Here is a 24,334-nt window from a genome sequence, read left to right on the forward strand (position 1 = left end):
TGCAACCGCAAATGGCACAACCAGTCCCGACCCAACAGGCTGGGCCCATGGCCGCGCACCACGATAAGTGGGAAACGCCCCTCCTGGCGTCCATAAACAACAGGGGTCATTGTAGTTCCTGCAATGTCCAGTGGTTCCCCAGTGTAGGTGGCCAACCTGGCCTGTGAGTCGGTTAATGTAAGGGTCTGTATACCCTGCTTGATGCGGTCAAAAGTCCTCTGGGCGATCACGGAGACCGCTGCGCCGGTGTCCAACTCCATCTCAAGCGGGTGACCATTGACCCGTACTGTCACCTTAATGGGGGCCACACGGGGAGCTGCCACACAATGCAGCTGCAGGCAGTCGTCCTCCATCTCCACGTCCTCAGGAGTAGACGCCGCAGGTTCATCCACATGGAAGGTACGACCCCTGGGCTGGTCCCAGTTTCGGTCGGAACGACGGCGCCTCTGGCGCCCCCAGGACCGGCGTCCGCGACGGGGTCGGCGCCTACAAGTCTGACACGAATGTGGCTCCTCATCCATTGGTTCTGGAGAAGGCTCCCTTCGGGGAGGAATGTCCGACGGCCACTGGCGTCGGTCCGGAAGTCGCCTCGCCCAAGGTATCGCAGGAGTGCGGGGGGACGTTTTCGGACGGAAGGGGTTGTGCCCCAAGGCATGCACTTCCATTCCCTGTAGCTCCTGCACTCCTCGTTCTGTGCTCTCTCGGGACAATACTATTTGAATGGCCTGTTGAAAAGTATTGATGCTGCGCTGGAAAGCTGGAACCAGTACGCACAACGGATGCGTTACTATTTCCGGGCAAACAATATCACCGAAAACGAGCGCCAGGTGGTCATTGCTCACCGTCTGCGGCCCGCATACGGCAACATTGGTTGGCTCAGCTAACAACTTTCTCTGGGTGGCCGCATTGTTAATACCGCAAACCAAACGGTCGTGTAACATTTCTGACAAGGTCTCACCATAGTCACAGTACTCCGCAATCCTGCGTAGCCTGGATAGAAAATCGGCAAGAGATTCACCAGGGGTCCTCTCAGCGGTATTAAACCGGTAACGCTGGACTATCGTGGACGGGGTTGGGTTAAAATGTTGCCCCACTATATTCACAAGTTCATCAAACGTTTTGGTGTCCGGCGCAGCTGGGTACGTAAGGCTCCTAATCACCCCAAACGTATGCGGGCCGCAGACGGTGAGCAATGACCACCTGGCGCTCGTTTTCGGTGATATTGTTTGCCCGGAAATAGTAACGCATCCGTTGTGCGTACTGGTTCCAGCTTTCCAGCGCAGCATCAAAAACATCCAAACGTCCGTACACAGGCATGGTATAATAGAAAACAACTTCCAACCTGTATCCAACAAAAATCCAGGGAGGTGGCTTCAGCAGTGTAGACAGATATTCACTTTAACCCTCGTCGCCAGTGTTGTAAGGGCCACGAAGAATCCAGCACGAGTTTTAAGGATACAAAGTAATAACATTTATTTACAATAACATATATATATATATATATATATATATATAACAGTAGCAGCAACTTCCCTTGCTGCACACTCCTTCCTGCTGCTTCCAAACTGGCCAGCTTTATTTATACATGGAATTTACTAATGGTTTCTCCGCCCCCCTCATTGGGGAAGCTCATACTCCCACAGGATTGTGGGATTGTCATTAGTCCCCAGCCAATGGCAAGCAGGCAGGTTATAACAATTACCCAAGATAAACTGTATTCCTGGACAAGACAGTTTACCTATTATTCCTACTACCACTTCACCACTCTTCACTGGACTTTCCAACCTTACCTTATATAATGGAACGCTACTCCTCTCACCCTGAATTCCACATATTACCACCTTTGCTGGCAACATTCTTCCCAACCTACATAACTCCTCATCTCTTACCATTAAAGATTGACTAGCTCCCGTATCTCTTAAAATTGTGATTTCTTTACCTGCTCCTCCTGATACACGAGTAAACTTTGCCCACACAAGAAAATTCTTTAGAGAGATCTGGCACCTTCTTATCCATCACCTCTTGATCAGGCTGTACAATCTTTTGCACTTCCTTCGCTTAACTTGGGCTTTCCTTTACCACTTTAAAAAAAAACACTGTCTTATCCTGTTTTACCACATCAGCCTTCCCAGTGCTTTTCTTCAACCACCAACACTGTGACTTTACATGGCCTAGTTTATGACAGTGAAAACATTTGAAACTTTTCATTTCTTTTCCATCCTCCTGGATTTCTTTTTTAATCTGAGGTACACTCTCCTTATTATCTCCCATCAGATCACTTTTACCTTTACCACTTGAGTATTTCTCATGTCCCCAGTTTCTATCCCACACAGGCTGAAACAGATGTCAGAAACCAAGCTTTGATTTATGAACTAATTCATAATCATCTGCCATTTCTACTGCTAATCTCGCAGTTTTAACCCTCTGCTCTTCCACATGAGTTCTCACTACATCAGTTGAATACAGGAATTGAATTTTTAAACTCCTCCAAAAGTATAATTTCTTTGAGAGCTTCATACGTTTGGTCTATTTTCAAAGCCCTAATCCACCTATCAAAATTACTCTGTTTGAGCCTTTCAAACTCCATGTATGTTTGACCAAATTATTTCCTTAAATTTCTAAAACTTTGTCTGTAAGCTTCAGGCACTAGTTCAGATGCACCCCAAGATGGATTTTTTTCACCTCCTCATACGTCCCAGATACCTCCTCCGGAAGTGATTAAAACACTTCACTAGCCCTACCTATCAGCTTTGTTTGAATCAGTAATACACACACGTCCTGTGGCCATTTCATTTGTTTAGCCACATTCTCAAATGAAATGAAAAAGGCTTCCACTTCCTTCTCGTCAAACCTTGGCAATGCTTGGTCATATTTAAATAGATCCCCACCAAGCCTTCGACTTTGATGCTCTTTCTCACTATCCTCATCACTATCATCCAACTGTACGTTTCACTTTACGTCTGCCAATTTTAACTGACTGTCATGTTTCATGGCCATTTTCTGAAGTTCAAACTCTCTCACTTTATCTTTTTCCCTGATCTGCATCTCCATTTCTTTTTCTTTTTGTTCTGCTAGGGCTATTCCTTCTTTTCTCGTTTCTTCGCTCTCCTTTTCTTTTTCCTCTCTATCTCGTTCTCTTTCTTTTGCCGCTCTCTCTCTTTCTTTTGCCTCTCTTTCATATTCAAGCTGCTTTAATTCTTTCTCATGTTCCATTTGTTTAATTTGTAACTGAATTTCCAGCGGAGATTCACACGGATGATCCCAGGAACGGTAGGCCTAACATACGATGAACGTCTGAGGATCCTGGGATTATATCCTGAGTTTAGGAGGTTGAGGGGAGATCTAATAGAAACTTACAAGATAATGAATGGCTTAGATAGGGTAGATGTAGGGAAGTTGTTTCCATTAGCAGGGGAGACTAGGACCTGGGGGCACAGCCTTAGAATAAAAGGGAGTCACTTTAGAACAGAGATGAGGAACATTTTCTTCAGCCAGAGAGTGGGTCTGTGGAATTCATTGCCACAGAGGGCGGTGGAGGCCGGGACGTTGAGTGTCTTTAAGACAGAAGTTAATAAATTCTTGATTTCTCGAGGAATCTATGGAGAGCGGGTAAATGGAGTTGAAATCAGCCATGATTGAATGGTGGAGTGGACTCGGTGGGCCGAATGGCCTTACTTCCACTCCTATGTCTTATGGTCTTAAATATGTTCAAGCATTGCCAAGGTTTGACAAGAAGGAGGTGGAAGCCTTTTTCATTTTATTTGAGAAGGTAGCTAAACAAATGAAATGGCCACAGGACATGTGGGTATTACTGATTCAAACAAAGCTGGTAGGTAGGGCTAGTGAAGTGTTTGCATCACTACCGGAGGTGTCTGGGACGTATGAGGAGGTGAAAAAATCCATCTTAGGTGCATATGAACTAGTGCCCGAAGCTTACAGACAAAGGTTTAGAAATTTAAGGGAAGAATTTGGTCAAACATACATGGAGTTTGAAAGGCTCAAACTGAGTGATTTTGATAGGTGGATAGGGGCTTTGAAAATAGACCAAATGTATGCTCTCAGAGAAATTATACTTTTGGAGGGGTTTCAAAATTCAATTCCTGATGTGGTGAGAATTCATGTTGAAGAGCAGAGGGTTAAAACTGCAAGATTAGCAGCAGAAATGGCAGATGATTATGAATTAGTTCATAAATAAAAGCTTGGTTTCCAACATCAGACATGGGACTATTGTGAACTCTTGCCCCTGTACAAAATACATTTTCAATGTTCACAGCCCCATCAAAAATTATTATTCCTGCATTAAAAGTGGCAGAATTTTGATTATACATTTTGATAAGTCTTTCAGTCTAACATGCTGTTTCCTATTTAATTACATCCATAAGTAACACTGAGCAGAAATCTAGATTATATACTACATTTTGTAATAACCTGTAGTCACAATGCCTTTAACAGAATAAAATGTCCCAACCCCTTCACAGGGGCAATAGGAAACAACATTTTATACTGGAATATTCCATAAGTATTTTGAGGGCAAAGGCTGAGGGGTAAGGAGAATTTATTTTTTCCTCATAGTGAATCAGTAGACTGTGGAATTCTCTTCCCCAGAAGGCAGTGGAGGTTGGGCCATTGAATTTAATGAAGGCCGAGCTAGATAGATCTTTGATAGATAAGGGAGGGGAGGCAGACAGGAAAGTGGAGTTGAGACCACAACCAGGTCAGCCATGGTATTATCTTTTTTTAAATAAATTTAGTGTGATCAATCCACCTACCCTGCACATCTATTTGGGTTGTGGGGGTGAAACCCACGCAAACATGGGGAGAATATGCAAACTCCACACGGACAGTGACCCGGGCCGGGATCGAACCCAGGTCCTCAGCACTGTGAGGCAGCAGTGCTAACCACTGCACCAACATGCTGCCCAGCCATGATATTAACGAATGGCACAGCAGGCTTGAAGGACTGAATGGTCTACTCCTGCTCCTAAGTCCAACGTTCATATACTCCTATGAACCAAATAGAGCAGATGACCAAAATTTGGTCAAATGGATAGGTTTTAAGGACAATCTTAAAGAGGGAAGAGATGTAAAGAGATGGAGAGGTTTAGGGAAGGAATTTCAGAGCTCAGGGCCTATGTAGTTGAAGGCTTTGCCACCACGGCTGATGCAATTAAAATTGGAGTGCTTAAGAAGCCAGGACTAGATGAGTACAGATCAATGTTCCTTCTAAGCTACACAATTGTGCAGCCATCCACAAGTCCCCTCAAAGGTCATGCACAGATCACCCAACTAAAGAAGTTTTAAACAGCCATGCACTTAAACAAATTGCCTGCGACCTCCAAATAAAATTAGAGGGTACAGTGGAAAAAATATCTTGCAGGGTTCATAGAATCCCTATAGTTCAGAAGGAGGCTGTTCGGCCCATTGAGTCTGCACCGACCCTCTGAAAGAGCTCCCTATCCTAGGACCAATCCCCCACCCTATCCTTGTAACCCCACCGACGGACAATTTAGCATGGCCAATCCACCAAACGTACACCTCTTTGGAGTGTGGGAGGACCCCAGAGCAGCTGGAGGAAACCCACGCAGCCACAGGAAGAATGTGCAAACTCCACACGACAGACGCTCAAGGTCATAATCAGCCCAGGTCCTTGGTGCTGTGAGGCAGCAGTGCTAACCACTGTGCCACCATTGTGGGGTTGGAAGAGGCTACACAGAAATGGAGGGGCAAACCTTGGAGAGCATTGCTTGACTAGGAGTCAATGTAGGTCACCAAGCACAGGGATGATATGTGAATGGGACTTGGTATGGGTGAAAAGACAGGCAGTACAGTTTTTAATGATCACAAGAGACCCTGTGTATAGTACCGATCATCAAGTCGCAGCCATGTTTCAAATAATTATGCATAGAGCTCCATTGTTGCGGTGAAAAGAGGCAAGAGGAAAATCCAAACAATTCAAAGGGCTAGGCCATCAGAGGTTATGGTGACTTTAAATTAAGTCAGCTTTAATAAATATATATATGAATGCAAACATTACATTTTTATTTGTTTCTGAACTCGATCAATTCTGAACAAAGACTTTCACGGATAGACTTGGCATATGAAGTGTTGGGTGCTCTGCCACACAGATGAACCAATACGGTTGTGAATGGTACAACGCAGTTTTATTTCAAACATCTATTTACATTGGTAAACTGTTTACTGAGGTTCGATCATGACCCTTGATTCTGTGGACCTATTCCTAATTCTATCTTGTGGTGGCACTCAGCACATGGTGGATGTCTGAGTGGCCTGCAATGAGCTCTGTGCCCTGAGCTGTCTCCTGCTCGAGTGCCCAGGAAGTGTCGTGTTCCCTGTTTTGTACTGTGTATGCTCTTGCCTGTGATTGGCTGTCGTGTTGTGTGTGTTGATTGATCCTTTGATCTGTCCATCAGTATGTATGTATGTATGTGCTATGATGTTTACCTGAATATCATGACATCCCCCTTTTTTACAAGAACATGTGCCTACGTGGTCATAAATAGAGATGTGTACGGAGTGTAGCTAAGTGTGTATGTGTGTGTGTGTGTGTGTGCAATATTTACAGCATGTACATGGGGCTAAACTATATACAAGGGGCGATGTCGGGTGCGACATAACAATGAGGTTGTACCATAAACAAAGAACGGTTGAACGATAAAAGGAATTCCTGTAACGATAAGAACATCAACATGTTAACACAGTGGTGGTATGAGTTCAATGTACAAGCAGTCTCATAAGTCCAGTCTAATAGGTGGGCGACGAACTCGAGTTGACCGCCTCAAGGGTGGGTCTGGAACCAACGGCTGAGGAATGGGCCTGGCCATGGGCGACGACGGAAGGGGCATGGTGGCAGGCAACTCCACGAAGTCGATGTCAGGAACAACAGGAGGGCACGGTGTCGGTGTAAGGTCCCGTAGCGAGCGTAGAAGTAGGCGAAGAGCCTGGTGATTGTGCCTACGAATGGATCCATCAGGCATGCGAACCAGGAACGAGCGGGGAGCCACGCGTCAGAGAACTTCAGCAGGTGCTGACCAGCCACCTTCTGGTAGGTGGATGCGGACTTCATCTCCAGGGGCCAGGGCGGGAAGATCAGTTGCCCGTGTGTCATATGCCCTCTTCTGGCGACCGCGCTGCAGTTGCAATCTGTGTAGTACCGGAGCATGGTTGGTTGTGGGTGCCAGAATGGAAGGCACAGTGGTCCTGAGGGCGCGGCCCATCAACAGTTGGGCTGGTGAGAGGCCAGTGGCTAGTGGGGCCGAGCGATCGGCTAGCAGAGCTAGGCAGAAATCCGATCCGGCAGCAGCAGCCTTGCAGAGGAGCCGCTTGACAATGTGAACGCCCTTCTCCGCCTTTCCATTGGACTGGGGATGCAGAGGGCTGGACGTCACACGTGTGAAACCATACGAGGCAGCAAAAGATGGCCATTCCTGGCTGGCGAAACAGGGCCCATTGTCCGACATGACAGCCATTGGAATGCCGTGGCGAGCGAAGGTGTCTTTGCAGGCCCTTATGACAGCGGACGATGTCAAATCGTGCAGGCGTATGACCTCCGGATAGTTGGAGAAGTAGTCAATAATGAGGACGTAGTCCCTGTCGAGCGCATGAAAGAGGTCCACACCCATCTTCGCCCAGGGGGACGTCACCAGCTCATGGGGCAGAAGCGTTTCAGGAGGTTGCGCCGGTTGAAAACTTTGGCAGGTCGGGCAGTTGAGCACCATATTGGCAATGTCATCACTGATGCCCGGCCAGTATACCGCCTCTTGGGCCCTCCGTCTGCACTTCTCGACCCCCAGATGGCCTTCGTGTAGTTGGTCGAGGACCAGCATGTGCATGCTGTGCAGAATCACAATCCGGTCCAGCTTTAGAAGGACACCATCAATGACGGCCAAGTCGTCTCGGACATTGTAGAACAGCGGGCACTGCCCTTTGAGCCACCCTCCCGTCATGTGGCGCATCACACGTTGTAGAAAGGGGTCAGCCGCAGTCTCTCGGCGAATACGGGCCAGACTGGAGTCGTCAGCTGGCAGATTTGCTGATGTGAAAGCCACCTGCACCTCGACCTGACAGACGAACCCCTCCGAATCTGGCGGCGTGCTCACTCCTCTAGACAGGGCATCCGCAATGATAAGGTCCTTACCCGGGGTGTAGACCAGTTGGAAGTCATACCTCCTAAGTTTAAGTCGGATGCGCTGGAGGAGAGAGGTCATCTCGTTTAGATCTTTATTAATGATGCTGACCAGGTGGCGGTGGTCCGTCTCAACAGTAAACCTGGGGAGACCATACACATAGTCATGGAACTTGTCTAACCCGGTTAGCAAGCCCAGGCACTCCTTTTCGATCTGCACGTAGCGCTGTTCTGTGGGGGTCATGGCCCGCGAGGAATAGGCGACCGGGGCCCACGACGCAGTGTCATCCTGCTGTAGGAGCACCGCCCCAATGCCGGACTGGCTGGCATCAGCCGAGATTTTAGTGGCACGGGATGTGTTGAAGAACGCTAACACTGGTGCTGTGGTGAGCTTAAGTTTGAGCTCCTCCCATTCCTGGTGTGTGTGTAGCCATTGGAACTCCATGGACTTCTTGACGAGGTGGCGCAGAGCTGTCGTGTGGGAGGCAAGGTTGGGAATGAACTTTCCCAGGAAGTTGACCATGCCTAGAAAGCGTAGCATTGCTTTCTTGTCTGCCGGCTGCGGCATGGCTGTAATGGCGCTCACCCTGTCTGCATCGGGACGGACCCCTGACCGGGAAATGTGGTTCCCCCTGGAACTTCAGCTCGGTTAGGCCGAATGAACACTTGGCTCGGTTGAGGCGCAGGCCGATTTCGCGTATGCGCGCTGGAGACGATAGATGTGCTCCTGTGGTGTGGTGGACCAGATGATGACGTCATCCAGGTAGATGCGCACCCCTTCGATGCCTTCCATCATCTGCTCCATGATCCTGTGAAAGACCTCGGATGCCGAGATGATGCCAAATGGCATTCGGTTGTAGCAGAACCTGCCGAAAGGGGTGTTGAAGGTGCACAGCTTTCAGCTGAACAGATCCAGTTGGATCTGCCAAAAATCCTTCGAGGCATCCAGTTTGGTGAAGATTTTAGCCCGGGCCATTTCGCTCGTGATCTCCTCCTGTTTGGGTATGGGGTAGTGTTCCCTCATTATGTTGTTGTTGAGGTCTTTTGGATCAATGCAGATCCGGAGTTCGCCGGAGGGCTTCTTAATACACACCACGGAGCTGACCCATGGCGTGGGCTCCGTGACCCGGGATAGGACCCCTTGGTCCTGGAGATCCTGCAGCTGCTGCTTGAGGCGGTCTTTGAGTGGCGCCGGGACCCTGCGAGGTGTGTGAATGACCGAGGTGGCGTCCGGTTTGAGCCGAATTCTGTAGGTGTAGGGCAGTGTTCCCATGCCCTCGAATGCCTCCTGGTTGTGGGCGAGGAGCGATTGGAGCTGTGCGCTGAACTCTGCATCCGGGAAGTCAGATGTGCCATCTGGAGAGAGAGAGTGGACTCATTGCACGAGGTGGAGAGCCTTGCATGCCTGTGCGCCTAGCAGGGAGTCCTTCGATGAGCCGACTATCTCGAATGAGAGTGTGGCCGTGCGTGTGTTGTGTGTCACCTGGAGCTGGCAGGATCCCATAGCCGGGTTAACGTTCCCGTTGTAGTCAACCATCCTGCAACGCGACGGCCGAATTGGTGGTCTGACCTTCATGGCGTAGAAGGCTGACCATGCTATGAGGTTGGCGGAGGCGCCAGTGTCCAGGCGGAACGTTATCGGTGATCGGTTGACCGTTAGGGTGGCACACCATTCATCACCCGGATTGATCGTGTTAACTTGCACCGGCTGGTGGGTCCTGGGTGGAGACATTCGGTTCCCATCAATGACCGCAACACAGAAGGCGTCCCAGTCGTCTGTGTCACTGGTCTGGACATCGTCTGGGCACGATTCGTAATATGTTCTCTTGTTCCTTGACTGACAGCTAACTCCAAATAGACTGGAAATCAACTTTGAACTATGTAGCCCATCTACCTGAATAAACCTGTTGAGTTATTGTGGAGATTAGGAGACTTTGTTTGCTTCTACTCTACTGAAACATAATTCACGGCTTGTTAAACCATGTTTTTGCCTTTAATTTAAGGTACTATGAGCTAAGATTTAAAGTTTTAATTTTGTGCTGCCAGCGGAGGTTGTGGAAGCAGATACATTTTTTTTTTAAAAAAAAATGTTATTAAAGGTTTTCATAAAATATCAATAACAAAATGAGAAACAAAAAAGAACCCAACAGGGTTAAGTACAAAACACAATCTAAAAAAGCAACCCCCCAAACTCCTCCCCCCCCTGTACCTAAATAATAAATTAACATTAACACCCCGACTTAAGACAACAGGTGTATACACCCCCTCAGACCCTTCCAGTGTAAATAACATAAACAAAAATAAAGTAAACCCCCCCCACCTCCCGAGCTGCTGCTGCCATTGACCAATGTCTATCGTTCTGCCAGAAAGTCTAAGAACGGTTGCCACCGCCTAAAGAACCCTTGTACCGACCCTCTCAAGGCGAATTTCACCCTCTCCAATTTAATGAACCCTGCCTTATCGCTGATCCAGGATTCCACGCTTGGGGGCCTCGTATCTTTCCACTGAAGGAGAATCCTTCGCCGGGCTACCAGGGACGCAAAGGCCAGAATCCCGGCCTCTTTCGCCTCCTGCACTCCCGGCTCCTCTGCCACCCCAAATATTGCGAGCCCCCAGCCTGGTTTGACCCTGGATCCTACCACCCTCGACACTGTCCTCGTTACGCCCTTCCAAAATTCTGGTTTGACCCGTACCCACACAGGACGCCGTCTCCAGCCTTTTCCATGCAGCCCCCTCCCCCTCCATCACCCACTTACGCACCATTGTCGCATTGGCGGCCCAGTAGTACCCACAGAGGTTGGGCAGCGCCAGCCCCCCCTATCTCTACTCCGCTCCAGGAACACTCTTCTCACCCTCGGAGTCCCTCGCGCCCACACAAACCCCATTATACTCCTGTTAACCCGCCTGAAAAAAGCCTTCGGGATAAACACGGGGAGGCACTGGAACAGGAACAAAACCCTTGGGAGCACCGTCATTTTGATTGCCTGCACCCTACCCGCCAGGGACAGCGGCAACGCGTCCCACCTCTTGAACTCCTCCTCCATTTGCTCCACCAGCCTTGTAAACAGAACTTGTGACAGATAGATAGTGGATGACACAATAGAAAGATGAAGAACATGACCTTGCATGTGAATTGGATTTACATTGAGGAAGAATTGTACACTCATTCTCTCGTCTTGCCCTACTTTGGTCCGATGGCAGAATTAGTCTAGATGCCTGGAGCTAGATCCGGATGCAGTGAGTGACCAGGACATCATCTATGCCTTGGCGAGCTCTACATGTTCCACAACATGGTGCAGAACCGCCTTAAAGACTGGATCCAGAATAGTCTCATCCTCCCAATCTGCAAAAATTAGTTTTCTCGTGTCAGAATAAACAAATCCTCCTGGTTGACCAGTCCAAGCGTTTTACCATACCGTTGTCACATATTAATAGCTACTTGGAGCCATAGGTGAGAGTTGAGTGATGGAGAGGACCATACACAATGAGCTACTCCAATCAATACAAGGGGCTTGTCTGACAGAGGTGCTACCCCTCTTACACCCATTTGACAGTTCCACGATAGCATGCTCATGTGGGTTGAATTGTGGTGAGTCTTCTGAACCTCTTCCAGTCACTAATGTGCTTGTTATTCAATGTGTGAGATAACTTCTCCCTTCCAATCACCACAAGGAAAACTGAAATAATGCACCAGCCTGCTCCAGGAAAGCCCAACTCGAATCCAAGGCTTCAATCCTTGACAAGAACCGGTCAACAATCGATAAATTCTCTAATCTCGCCAACAGTCTCTCAGGCTGCCTATAACAATAATGCAACACATATGCGAATTGCCAAAGTGTAGCCTTTGGCAGACGTCTCGTTTGGGAACGAAGAGGTGTCAGTCTGCTTACCAAATTGAAGCAACAATAGTTCTGCCCACTCTCTTCTGTGCACAAGACTTGATTTGTATCCAGCTCAATTATGTGACCTGCCTTTGGAACATAGAACATAGAAAATACAGCACAGAACAGGCCCTTCGGCCCACGATGTTGTGCCGAACCTTTGTCCTAGATTAATCATAGATTATCATTGAATTTACAGTGCAGAAGGAGGCCATTCGGCCCTTTGCGTCTGCACCGGCTCTTGGAAAGAGCACCCTACCCAAACTCAACACCTTCACCCAACACCAAGGGCAATTTGGACATTAAGGGCAATTTATCATTGGCCAATTCACCTAACCCACACATCTTTGGATTGTGGGAGGAAACCGGAGCACCCGGAGGAAACCCACGCAGACACAGGGAGGACGTGCAGACTCCGCACAGACAATGACCCAAGCCGGAATCGAACCTGGGACCCTGGAGCTGTGAAGCAATTGTGCTATCCACAATGCTACCGTGCTGCCCTTGAGAACAAATAAATCTACACTATATCATTTAACCGTAATCCATGTACCTATCCAATAGCTGCTTGAAGGTCCCTAATGTTTCCGACTCAACTACTTCCACAGGCAGTGCATTCCATGCCCCCACTACTCTCTGGGTAAAGAACCTACCTCTGATATCCCTCCTATATCTTCCACCTTTCACCTTAAATTTATGTCCCCTTGTAATGGTTTGTTCCACCCGGGGAAAAAGTCTCTGACTGTCTACTCTATCTATTCCCCTGATCATCTTATAAACCTCTATCAAGTCGCCCCTCATCCTTCTCCACTCTAATGAGAAAAGGCCTAGCACCCTCAACCTTTCCTCGTAAGACCTACTCTCCATTCCAGGCAACATCCTGGTCAATCTTCTTTGCACCTTTTCCAGAGCTTCCACATCCTTCCTAAAATGAGGCGACCAGAACTGTACACAGTACTCCAAATGTGGCCTTACCAAAGTTTTGTACAGCTGCATCATCACCTCACGGCTCTTAAATTCAATCCCTCTGTTAATGAACGCGAGCACACCATAGGCCTTCTTCACAGCTCTATCCATTTGAGTGGCAACTTTCAAAAGATGTATGAACATAGACCCCAAGATCTCTCTGCTCCTCCACATTGCCAAGAACTCTACCGTTAACCCTGTATTCCGCATTCATATTTGTCCTTCCAAAATGGACAACCTCACACTTTTCAGGGTTAAACCCCATCTGCCACTTCTCAGCCCAGCTCTGCATCCTATCTATGTCTCTTTGCAGCCGACAACAGCCCTCCTTACTATCCACAACTCCACCAATCTTCGTATCATCTGCAAATTTACTGACCCACCCTTCAACTCCCTCATCCAAGTCATTAATGAAAATCACAAACAGCAGAGGACCCAGAACTGATCCCTGCGGTACGCCACTGGTAACTGGGATCCAGGCTGAATATTTGCCATCCACCACCACTCTCTGACTTCTATCGGTTAGCCAGTTCGTTATCCAACTGGCCAAATTTCCCACTATCCCATGCCTCCTTACTTTCTGCAGAAGCCTACCATGGGGAACCTTATCAAATGCCTTACTAAAATCCATGTACACTACATCCACTGCTTTACCTTCATCCACATGCTTGGTCACCTCCTCAAAGAATTCAATAAGACTTGTAAGGCAAGACCTACCCCTCACAAATCCGTGCTGACTATCCCTAATCAAGCAGTGTCTTTCCAGATGCTCAGAAATCCTATCCTTCAGTACCCTTTCCATTACTTTGCCTACCACCGAAGTAAGACTAACTGGCCTGTAATTCCCAGGGTTATCCCTAGTCCCTTTTTTGAACAGGGGCACGACATTCGCCACTCTCCAATCCCCTGGTACCACCCCTGTTGACAGTGAGGACGAAAAAATCATTGCCAACGGCTCTGCAATTTCATCTCTTGCTTCCCATAGAATCCTTGGATATATCCCGTCAGGCCCGGGGGACTTGTCTATCCTCAAGTTTTTCAAAATGCCCAACACATCTTCCTTCCTAACAAGTATTTCCTCGAGCTTACCAATCTGTTTCACATTGTCCTCTCCAACAATATCGCCCCTCTCATTTGTAAATACAGGAGAAAAGTACTCGTTCAAGACCTCTCCTATCTCTTCAGACTCCATACACAATCTCCTAGTCATTCTCATATTTCTCACATATGTGTAAAAGGCCTTGGGGTTTTCCTTGATCCTACCCGCCAAAGATTGTTCATGCCCTCTCTTAGCTCTCCTAATCCCTTTCTTCAGTTCCCTCCTGGCTATCTTGTATCCCTCCAATGCCCTGTCTGAACCTTGTTTCCTCAGCCTTACATAAGTCACCTTTTTCCTCTTAACAAGACATTCAACCTCTCTTGTCAACCATGGTTCCCTCACTCGACCATCTCTTCCCTGCCTGACAGGGACATACATATCAAGGACACGTAGCACCTGTTCCTTGAACAAGTTCCACATTTCATTTGTGTCCTTCCCTGCCAGCCTATGTTCCCAACTTATGCACTTCAATTCTTGTCTGACAACATCGTATTTACCCTTCCCCCAATTGTAAACCTTGCCCTGTTGCACGTACCTATCCCTCTCCATTACTAAAGTGAAAGTCACAGAATTGTGGTCACTATCTCCAAAATGCTCCCCCACTAACAAATCTATCACTTGCCCTGGCTCATTACCCAGTACTAAATCCAATATTGCCCTGCCTCTGGTCGGACAATCTACATACTGCGTTAGAAAAGCTTCCTGGACACACTGCACAAACACCACCCCATCCAAACTATTTGATCTAAAGAGTTTCCACTCAATATTTGGGAAGTTAAAGTCGCCCATGACTACTACCCTATGACTTCTGCACCTTTCAAAAATCTGTTTCCCAATCTGTTCCTCCACATCTCTGCTACTATTGGGGGGCCTATAGAAAACTCCTAACAAGGTGACTGCTCCTTTCCTATTTCTGACTTCAACCCATACTACCTCAGTAGGCTGATACTCCTCGAACTGCCTTTCTGCAGCTGTCATACTATCTCTAATTAATAATGCCATCCCCCCACCTCTTTTACCACCCTCCCTAATCTTATTGAAACAGCTATAACCAGGGACCTCCAACAACCATTTCTGCCCCGCTTCTATCCAAGTTTCCGTGATGGCCACCACATCGTAGTCCCAAGTACCGATCCATGCCTTAAGTTCACCCACCTTATTCCTGATGCTTCTTGCGTTGAAGTATACACACTTCAACCCCTCTCCGTGCCTGCAAGTACTCTCCTTTGTCAGTGTTCCCTTCCCCACTGCCTCATTACACGCTTTGGCGTCCTGAATATCGGCTACCTTAGTTGCTGGACTACAAATCCGGTTCCCATTCCCCTGCCAAATTAGTTTAAACCCTCCCGAAGAGTACTAGAAAACCTCCCTCCCAGGATATTGGTGCCCCTCTGGTTCAGATGCAACCCGTCCTGCTTGTACAGGTCCCACCTTCCCCAGAATGCGCTCCAATTATCCAAATACCTGAAGCCCTCCCTCCTACACCATTCCTGCAGCCACGTGTTCAACTGCACTCTCTCCCTATTCCTAGCCTCGCTATCACGTGGCACCGGCAACAAACCAGAGATGACAACTCGTCTGTCCTGGCTTTTAACTTCCAGCCTAACTCCCTAAACTTGTTTATTACCTCCACACCCCTTTTCCTACCTATGTCATTGGTACCAATGTGCACCACGACTTCTGGAAGTTTCTGAAGATCAAATGGCAGGACAAGATATCAGACACTGAGGTGATGTGAGCTGACATGCAAAGCATCCACACCATACGGAGACCTTCACAATTGGATTGGACTGGTCATGTAGCCAAAATGCCTGACACTCACTTACCAGAACAAATCTTCTACAGAGAACTAGAGTGTGGGGTACATTCTCATGGTGGTCTAAGGAAGGACAATAAGTCTACAAAAGGCTTTGTTTAGAGGTTTCGATATTGGGCCGGAGTCCAAGGAAAAGCTCACCCAGGATCGCTGACCTGGGATAACCAAATAAAATAATGACATGGCTTCCACTGAAAGGAAGTACATATCAAAGGTAGAGACAAAACACAAGAAGAAGAAATCACAGGCCAACAGCTTGTCCAAAACTCGGCACTATCCTATCATGTTGGCAGCAGAATCTTCCAAGTGCAAATCGTCCTCAACAGTCACCCACTTACCCACTGGAACTCTACCAAGCACCCAGATGGCCATCATATCCTCGAACGACGAATAACTAAAGGAGATGACCAGCCAGAGTTGCTGCTCCATATCATTACCCATCAACTCCAATTAGAACAGCATGTGTTGCACATCATGTGGAGCCAGCCTCAGATGTTCCAAAGTTTGAATATCTTAAGGCCCACGTATAAATCACATCCACTTGCACTGACTACTAAAGGATGATTTGTGCCCAAAGAAGCGTATCCAAAAACAAGGTGGAAAGATGGGAAAAACTTGGAGAGGCAGAATAAAAGCCAAGACTCCTATGCTACCACTATAAAAATGGCCCAGTCAAGGAAAAAGGCCTAGTCAAGGTGTGACTTGTAACGGATTATTGATCAAATCTAACACTATTAACAAAGAAATATGAATTTCTCTTTCCAGACAAGCACTTGTGGAGTTATTCTTTTAAAGGACCAACTTAAAGCTCAGCTTTAATATGCAACCCTTTTTTTTCTTTGATGGGATGTGATCACCGTCAAAGCCGACATTTGTTGCCCATCCCGAATTGCCCTTGAACTGAACTTAAATCCATCCCTCCTAAATGGAGACATTTTGCTTCCAGTTTGCAACTAAATGAGTGGATTTATCAAATAGCATCATTTTGATTTTTTTCATTACGGTGCACGCTACAGTCAAATTTTTACTAGTTAATACTATGAAGTGGGAGGGGAAGATTAACCACTAACAAAAGGGAACAAAGAGGACGACAGAAGCAAAAACGAAAGTCTTTCTAGTTTCTGTCCTGGCTGCCCTTCAACATACTTTCAGCAAGATTTGCTTCATGTTACAAAAGGCAAGTATGCAGGTACAGCAAGTGATTAGGAAAGATAATAAATTATCATTTATTGCAAGGGGAATTGAATACAAAAGTTGGGAGGTCATGCTTCCGTTCTACAAGAGCAGTGGTGAGATCACATCTGGAGTACTGTGCATATTATTGGTTACCTTATTTCAGGAAAAATGTTGAGAGCAGGTTTACTAAACTAAAATCTGGAATGGGAGGGTTGTCTTATGAGGAAAGGTTGAACCGGCTGGGCTTGTATCTACTGGAGAAAAAGTGATTGATACATACAAGATTCTGAGGGATCTTGGCTGGGTGGGATGTGGAGAGGATGTTTTCTCTTGTGGGAAAATCTAGAGCTGGGGGTCACTGTTTAAAAATAAGGGGCGGGATTCTCCGACCCCCCGCCAGGTCGGAGAATCGCCGGGGGCTGGCGTGAATCCCGCCCCCGCCGAATTCTCCGGCACCGGAGATTCAGCGGGGGCGGGAATCGCGTCGCGCAGGTTGACGGGGCCCCACCCCCCCCGGCGATTCTCCAGCCCGGATGGGCCTAAGTCCCGCTGCTGGAATGCCTGTCCCGCCGGCGTCAATTAAACCACCTCTCTTACCGGCGGAACAAGGCGGCGCGGGCGGGCTCCGGGGTCCTGGAGTGATCTGGCCCCGGGGGGTGCCCCCACAGTGGCCTGGCCCACGATCGGGGCCCACCGATCCGCGGGCGGGCCTGTGCCGTGGGGGCACTCTTTTCCTTCCGCCTTCGCCATGGTCTCCACCATGGCGGAGGCGGAAGAGACCCCCTCCACTGCGCAGGGATGCCGTGAGCGGCCGCTGACGCTCCTGCGCATGCGCCGCCCGGCAATGTCATTTCCGCGCCAGCTGGCGGGGCACCAAAGGCCTTTCCCGCCAGCTGGCGGGGCGGAAATCAGTCCGGCGCGGGCCTAGCCCCTCAAGGTTAGGGCTCGGCCGCTCAAGATGTGGAGGATTCTGCACCTTTGGGGTGGCGCGATGCCGGACTGATTTGCGCCGTTTTTGGCACCGGTCGGTGGACATCGCGCCAATTACGGAGAATTTCGCCCAAGGGGTCGTTCATTTAAGACAGAGATGGGGATAATTTTCTTTTCTGAGGGTCGAGTGTCTCTGGAACTCTCTTCAACAGGTGATGGAAGAAGGGTTTTGAATATTTTTCAGACAAAGCGAGATAGATTCTTCATAAGCAAGGGGCAAAATCTTTTTTGGGGGAGTAGGTGGGAGTGTGGAGTTGGGGATAAATTCAGATCAACCAAGATCTTACTAAATGATGGAGCAGGCTCAAAGGGTGAAGTAGTCTACCTTTGCTTCTAATTCATATGTCTGGCTAATTTGGACATACTTCATAAAATGGGGTTAAAGGATGCTTAAATTTGTGACTTCTCAGATACTCCATGTCCAAATGCAAAAACACCTGGACAATACCCACGCTTGGACTGACAAATAACATGTGTGTTAGGCAATGACCATTTCCAATAAGTGAGAATTTATTGATCCACCTTTAACATTTAATGACATTACCATCGCCAAATCCCCTATCAGCATCCTGGAAGTTACCATTGACGAGAAACTTATCTGGACTAGCCAAGTAAATACTGTGGCTACAACAGCAGGTCAGAGACTAGAAATCCTGTGGCTTAGGAAATCACCGCCTGACTACCAATGGAACACACTCCAATTGTCTGGATGAGTGTCGCTCCAGAAGCTCAGCATTATTCAGGATGAAGTAGCTCACTTAATTGGCACCCCATCCACAATCATTCACTCCCTCCAACATTGACGCACAGTAGCAGATGTCTGCATCATATACAGTAGGTGGCACGGTAACACAGTGGTTAGCACTGTTGCTTCACAGCGCCAGGGACTCGGGTTCGATTCCCAGCTTACGTAACTGTGCGGAGTCTGCACATTCTCCCTGTGTCTGTGTGGGTTTCCTCCGGGAGCTCTGGTTTCGTCCCACAAGTCCCAAAAGACGTGTTGTTAGGTGAACTGGACATTCTAAATTCTCCCTCTGTGTACCTGAACAGGCGCCGGAGTGTGGTGACTAGGAACTTTTCACAGTAACTAATGTTCGATGTGATCCAATTCTCGAAAGTGCATAATGGGTAACGCACATGAATTGTATAACCCCTCCAGCCTTCCCCGCAGTTCAAATTTGATCTTTTCAAGCGTCAAGAATTCCAGCAGGTCCCCCCTCCCCCGCCACGCCAGGGCACAGGGTGAAGAGGTTGATCTCCACCCTAACAGGATCCACCTTTGAGTGATCAACGAGGCGAAGGCTACAACATCTGCCCCCGGCTGGTCCGACACCCCGAATATGGCCCCCCTCGCAACGTTCACATACATCTTCTACCCCCTCAAAGAGCCGGCTCATCCTCACCCTTTTAAGGTGAGCTCTGTACACCACCTTCAGCTGATCAGCCCCAACCTCGCACACGAGGTGGAGGCGTTCACCCTCCGGACCACCTCACACCAGAACCCCGCCACCATACCCTCTCCCACCTCTTCCTCCCACTTTGCCTTGATCCCTTCTAGCGGCACCTTCTCCTCCTCCAAAATAGCCCTGTAAACCACCAATACTACCCTCTTCATCAAATTCATCATTAATTATTAAATTTGTCAAATTATCTCCTTTTGGTCACTTAGCTCACATGTTACTATTAACAAAGGCAGTGTGCGCACAATTACGCTGACTTCCATTGTTGCATGACAAAAGCTGCATATTACATTTTCTTTACCTGTTACTCTCAAGATGCCTGTTACTCTCAAGATATAAGAGCCTGAGGATTGTCATCTTCAGCTGTTTAATAGGTTTGGCTTACTCACCTTTACAAAGCACTAGTTCGGCCTCAACTTGAATTGTGTCCAATTTTGGGCACCACTCTTTGGGAATGATGTGAAGGTTTCAGAGACGATGCTGATTTGCTAGACCAAGGGTGAGGGATTTCAGTTACATTTATAGATTGACGATACTGGGGATAAAGAAGTTGGGGCTATTCTCCTTAAAGAGAAAAATGGTCCCATTGGTGTATGGATAGAGAACCAAAGAACACTGATTTAGGGTGAATGACAGAAGAACCAAAGGCGAGAGGGGGAAAATCTTTTTTATTCAGGAAGTGGCACATTTGGAAAGCACTGGCTAAGATCGTGGTGGAGGCAAATTCAATTGTAGCTTTAAAAAGGGAATGAGATAACTACCTGGAATAGAAAAAAATTTCAGAGGAAAAGGTGGGTAAGTTGGACTTGTTGAGTTTGCTCTTGCAGAGCCAGCACAGACATGACAGGCTGAATGGCCTCTTGCTGTGCTGCAATTATTCTGTGATGCTGATTCACCTAGGTCACTGCAACCAAAAGGACGACTATCCTAAATGCACAGGACTTTGGTAACTTGTGCAACCCCCTTCTCAATTCTCAATGGATAAAGATATGATCGCAGAAGAAAATAAAAACATTTGGGGGAACGGGAATATAAAATCATCAATGTTTTAACTGTAGAAAATTAAAGTTCTGGAGAAATTCACTTCTCAGCTGGAAGAGCAACAGAATGGACCTCAAGAGATTTTGATGGGAGGATTATAGAAATACAAAAGACCTGTAGCATGGGTGGAGTGTGGCAGGGATGACTTAATTGTCATAGCAGCAGTTAAAAGTAATAATAACTGAGGAAAAGACCTACCAAGGCATTGAAAATCAAGAGCAAAGTAGCTGGTGGAATGAATTAAGTATACTATAATGAAAAGGTGAGACTAGATAAGATTTCGCAGGAGGGAGAAAGAGTTTTTTGAGAATTTAATTGCTGCTGATACTGGGGCACAATAGTGAAAATAGGGATCCAGGTTAACCAAAGTACTAAAATTAAAATTGTACCAACAATGGTAAAATCACAACAGCTCAATTTGGATACATACAAACAAAATACAACATCCAATACAGATTTTTCAACCATTTGCACAGTAGACATTTGCCAGATAATTCAGTTCCTCATCTATTGGAAACTGAAATCATCTTGACTTAAGCACACATTTTATAAGGGAATATATATATTATATATATGTGCTAAAAAATTGTTCTGGTCTCATCAGAATTTAAGGATTATTGTAATATTCAACTTTCAAAATTGGGGCGGCTGGGGCAGCACGGTGACGCAGTGGTTAGCACTGCTGCCTCACGGCGCCGAGGAGCCCGGCCTCTGGTCACTGTCCGTGTGGAGTTTGCACATTTACCACGTGCTTGCATGGGTCTCACTTCTCACTTCCACAACCCAAAGATGTGCAGGGTAGTTGGATTGGCCACGCTAAAATTGCCCCTTAATTGGAAAACTAAAAAAAAATCTTTTAAAATTTCAACCTCATCACTTCTTGAAACTAGTTTAGATAATGAAATATATGTATATTTTGGACACTGCTCAGGTACTCAGTCGGTAATAGTTAAATGCAATACCTGCTCAACATCTTGTACTTCACTGAAACATATTATCATTCTGACAATATCATAATTTCTCCAATTTCACTTTGTCTAGTGGCTAACCTGAAAGCTAACCTAAAAGCCTTTTCACCTTTTCTATTCATTGTGAGGGCTTGAAATTAGAGTAAAGGAACCCAAAGTGCTAATCCATCTCAGGCTAAGAAATAGCTCCAAAAACCCAATTTTGGCGATAAAATCTAGTTGCTCCCCTAATAAAACTGTCAAACTATTGAGTATATGACTTTCAAAATTTTAAATGCTACCTTTCGCTCCAGTTCAAGAATCCTTTTATAGTGAAGTCTAATTCCAACCTTTATAAGGAAATAATTTATTCATAAGTTTTGTACATTTGAGACCTCTGATAACTATGTTGCATAATCAATAATTCATATTTTTTTAGGAATATGTTCGTGTTTTCTCTTTCATTCAGTTCCATGAGCAATCAGTCCATTGCCATCCCACTTTTTCGCTGTAGCTTTTCCATTATTCAAACACCATCATGAACTAGGATGGCAAGACAAAGAAAATCATGTATATCCTGCAAAAAAAACACAACGAGGCCGCAACAAAAACTACATCAATAAATGGGACATACTGATTTCAATGTGGAACAAATATGGAATCTTTTCGTATCATCATGAAGTAACAGTTAGACCCAGAAACTTGCTACCAGCATATTTTAAACACACCTAATTTGGCTGATTCCTCCAATGCAGCCCCTCCCCTCCAGCTGCGAACATATAAAAATTTCAGATCAACAGGGCTGGTTTGGATAAGATAACAGAACTCTCTCTTTCTGCCATCCGTCCTTGCAACACAAAATTAGTCCTGCACTGCAGCTAGATTGAAACCACTGCCACATACCAGCATCATCCTATATCTTTATGGAGTTCAATCCTGTTATTTTCCTTTTAGCAAAACAGTCTTAATTACACTCAGCTCTCTGCCTGCATACCGCAATAATAACCAGCCATTTTGTTTCTATTGTATAAGAGACAGATTTTTGCCATTCTATCTCATTAGCATATCATCTAATTTAGGCAGAAAGCCACTGAAAGAGGCACGTGCTGCAAATGGAGATTTTATCATGGGAGTAAGTTTTGCATAGTCTGCACTGCTGGCATTTGATCTACAGGTCGACAGCATAAGCCTGTAACCCCGATTATTCTTGTTTTTCTTCTGAGTCTTGCTGTCCATTTCAGTCTGCCTCCCACTAACAGATTTCTAAATCTACTCATCTGTCGCTATTTTGCAGCACCTCACCTTAATGTTTTTGCACATTCATATCCTTTGTTAATCCACATTTTTCTCTTCATTCTTGCTCTTCTATGAATACCCTCAGCAAATATTACTCTTACTTTTTGCCATCTCCGTTTACAAGGCAGCAATTAACCTATCTTCGCTGCCTTTCTTCCCAAATTTGTCCTTGTTCTATACAGCCAGCCTACCTCTCACTGTCTCCCTCGCCGTCATGGTTACTTGGTATCCGATACACAGACATATATGATTGAGTACAAAGATCCAACCTTCTGCAATTTCCTAGCAACTACTCCCCAGAAAGAATGTGACCACCACCCACCTTTGTGCCACGCTCACATTGAAGGTTACACACATTCCACTGAAGGAGCCACTGCAGCATTTTCGGTAGGAGACAAAGAAGGCAGAAAACTGGTGTAACAGCAGAACAAATGGAACAAAGCAGCAGGAGCTCCAGCCATTTACTGCAGTCGTTATGCATAGAGTACAGTGCTTTCGACACCACCAGGTGTCTACGCAAAACCTTGCAGCTGCAGTGGGACAGTTAATATCTTTACGCCAAAATATCTCATTTCCTTCACACTAACTTAACCCTTTCACTAACATGTTTGGGTTAAATATTATACCACCACTGAAGAACTATTCTCCAAATGTTAAATTGAACAATTTGATTATGCATCATGTACATAAGGTAAAGGAGACAAATGAATGCTTCACATAACCTGCTTTTCGGCATTCCCTAGCTTCCCGTCCGATTCACAGCACATAGTTCTAGCCATAGAGTGAACAGGATTACAATTATCTCCACTACATCACCAACGTCACTTACTGCTGGTTTAACACAACAGAAGACATGAATGTTTTGCCCTCATTAAAAAAAGCATCTCGTGATCCGAACTGCATCACTCACTATTCCCATCTTACCAGCAGGTCTCAACTTTAACCACTCCATGATTGACCAATAGGAGGTATATGGATGTTACGCTTCCTCTCCCTTCATACACACTTGGTCAACATTTCCCAGATTAGAGCAACACTGGGATTGTTGACCCAGCATTATGTAGAGTTCTTGCGCAAACCTGTAGCATTTTCAACCTCCGTACTGTGGCATAGCACTTTTTCCAATGCAAACCGTGAACAGCAAACTACATTTATATGATGCTTTTGACAAAAATATTCCAAGGCACTTCATAAATTGAAATATGTATGCCAATATGGATGCTGCAGAAATATGGTATAGCACGTCAATGGAGAGATTTCAAAACACGACAAGGAGTTTAACCTGAACATGTTGGCATATAGCAAGCCAAGTCACTGAGCAACGGGTGGATGCGATTCAGTGCTGGGAGCAGTTGGAGTTAATGTAGGGTGAAGGATGGGAAGCCATTAAAGAAAGTACTGAAATAATTGGTTATAGAAGTAACAAAGACTTGGATAGGTGAGGCACAGGTCGAGGTGGACCATGCAAGGGAGCTTAAAACAATTCTTTTTGGCAATGGATGGGCTGCGAAGTCCTGGA

The 24,334-nt window shown here is 46.5% G+C and overlaps 1 protein-coding gene across 17 annotated transcripts in view; it reads right to left on the reverse strand.

Moving 5' to 3' along the window:
- The window catches only part of tanc2a (tetratricopeptide repeat, ankyrin repeat and coiled-coil containing 2a), a 1,428,811-nt gene that overhangs the window by 900,612 nt on the left and 503,865 nt on the right, over positions 1-24,334 (reverse strand). The window contains exon 1 of one of the 17 annotated variants that reach the window (XM_072486967.1): positions 23,538-23,558. The exons of 13 other annotated variants lie outside the window; for them this stretch is intronic. Coding sequence is in view for 1 of the 4 variants with exons in the window: in XM_072486959.1 (XP_072343060.1) it covers positions 23,007-23,031 (25 nt within the window). In the remaining 3 variants the exon portion in view is untranslated. Of the gene's footprint in view, positions 1-22,821; positions 22,962-23,006; positions 23,047-23,137; positions 23,412-23,537; positions 23,559-24,334 lie in introns of those variants that run through there. 3 more of the 17 variants (XM_072486964.1, XM_072486959.1, XM_072486966.1) reach the window with 3 other exon arrangements.

Source organism: Scyliorhinus torazame, chromosome 21 (genome assembly GCF_047496885.1).
Source record: "Scyliorhinus torazame isolate Kashiwa2021f chromosome 21, sScyTor2.1, whole genome shotgun sequence".
NCBI classification, from domain to species: Eukaryota; Metazoa; Chordata; class Chondrichthyes; order Carcharhiniformes; family Scyliorhinidae; genus Scyliorhinus; species Scyliorhinus torazame.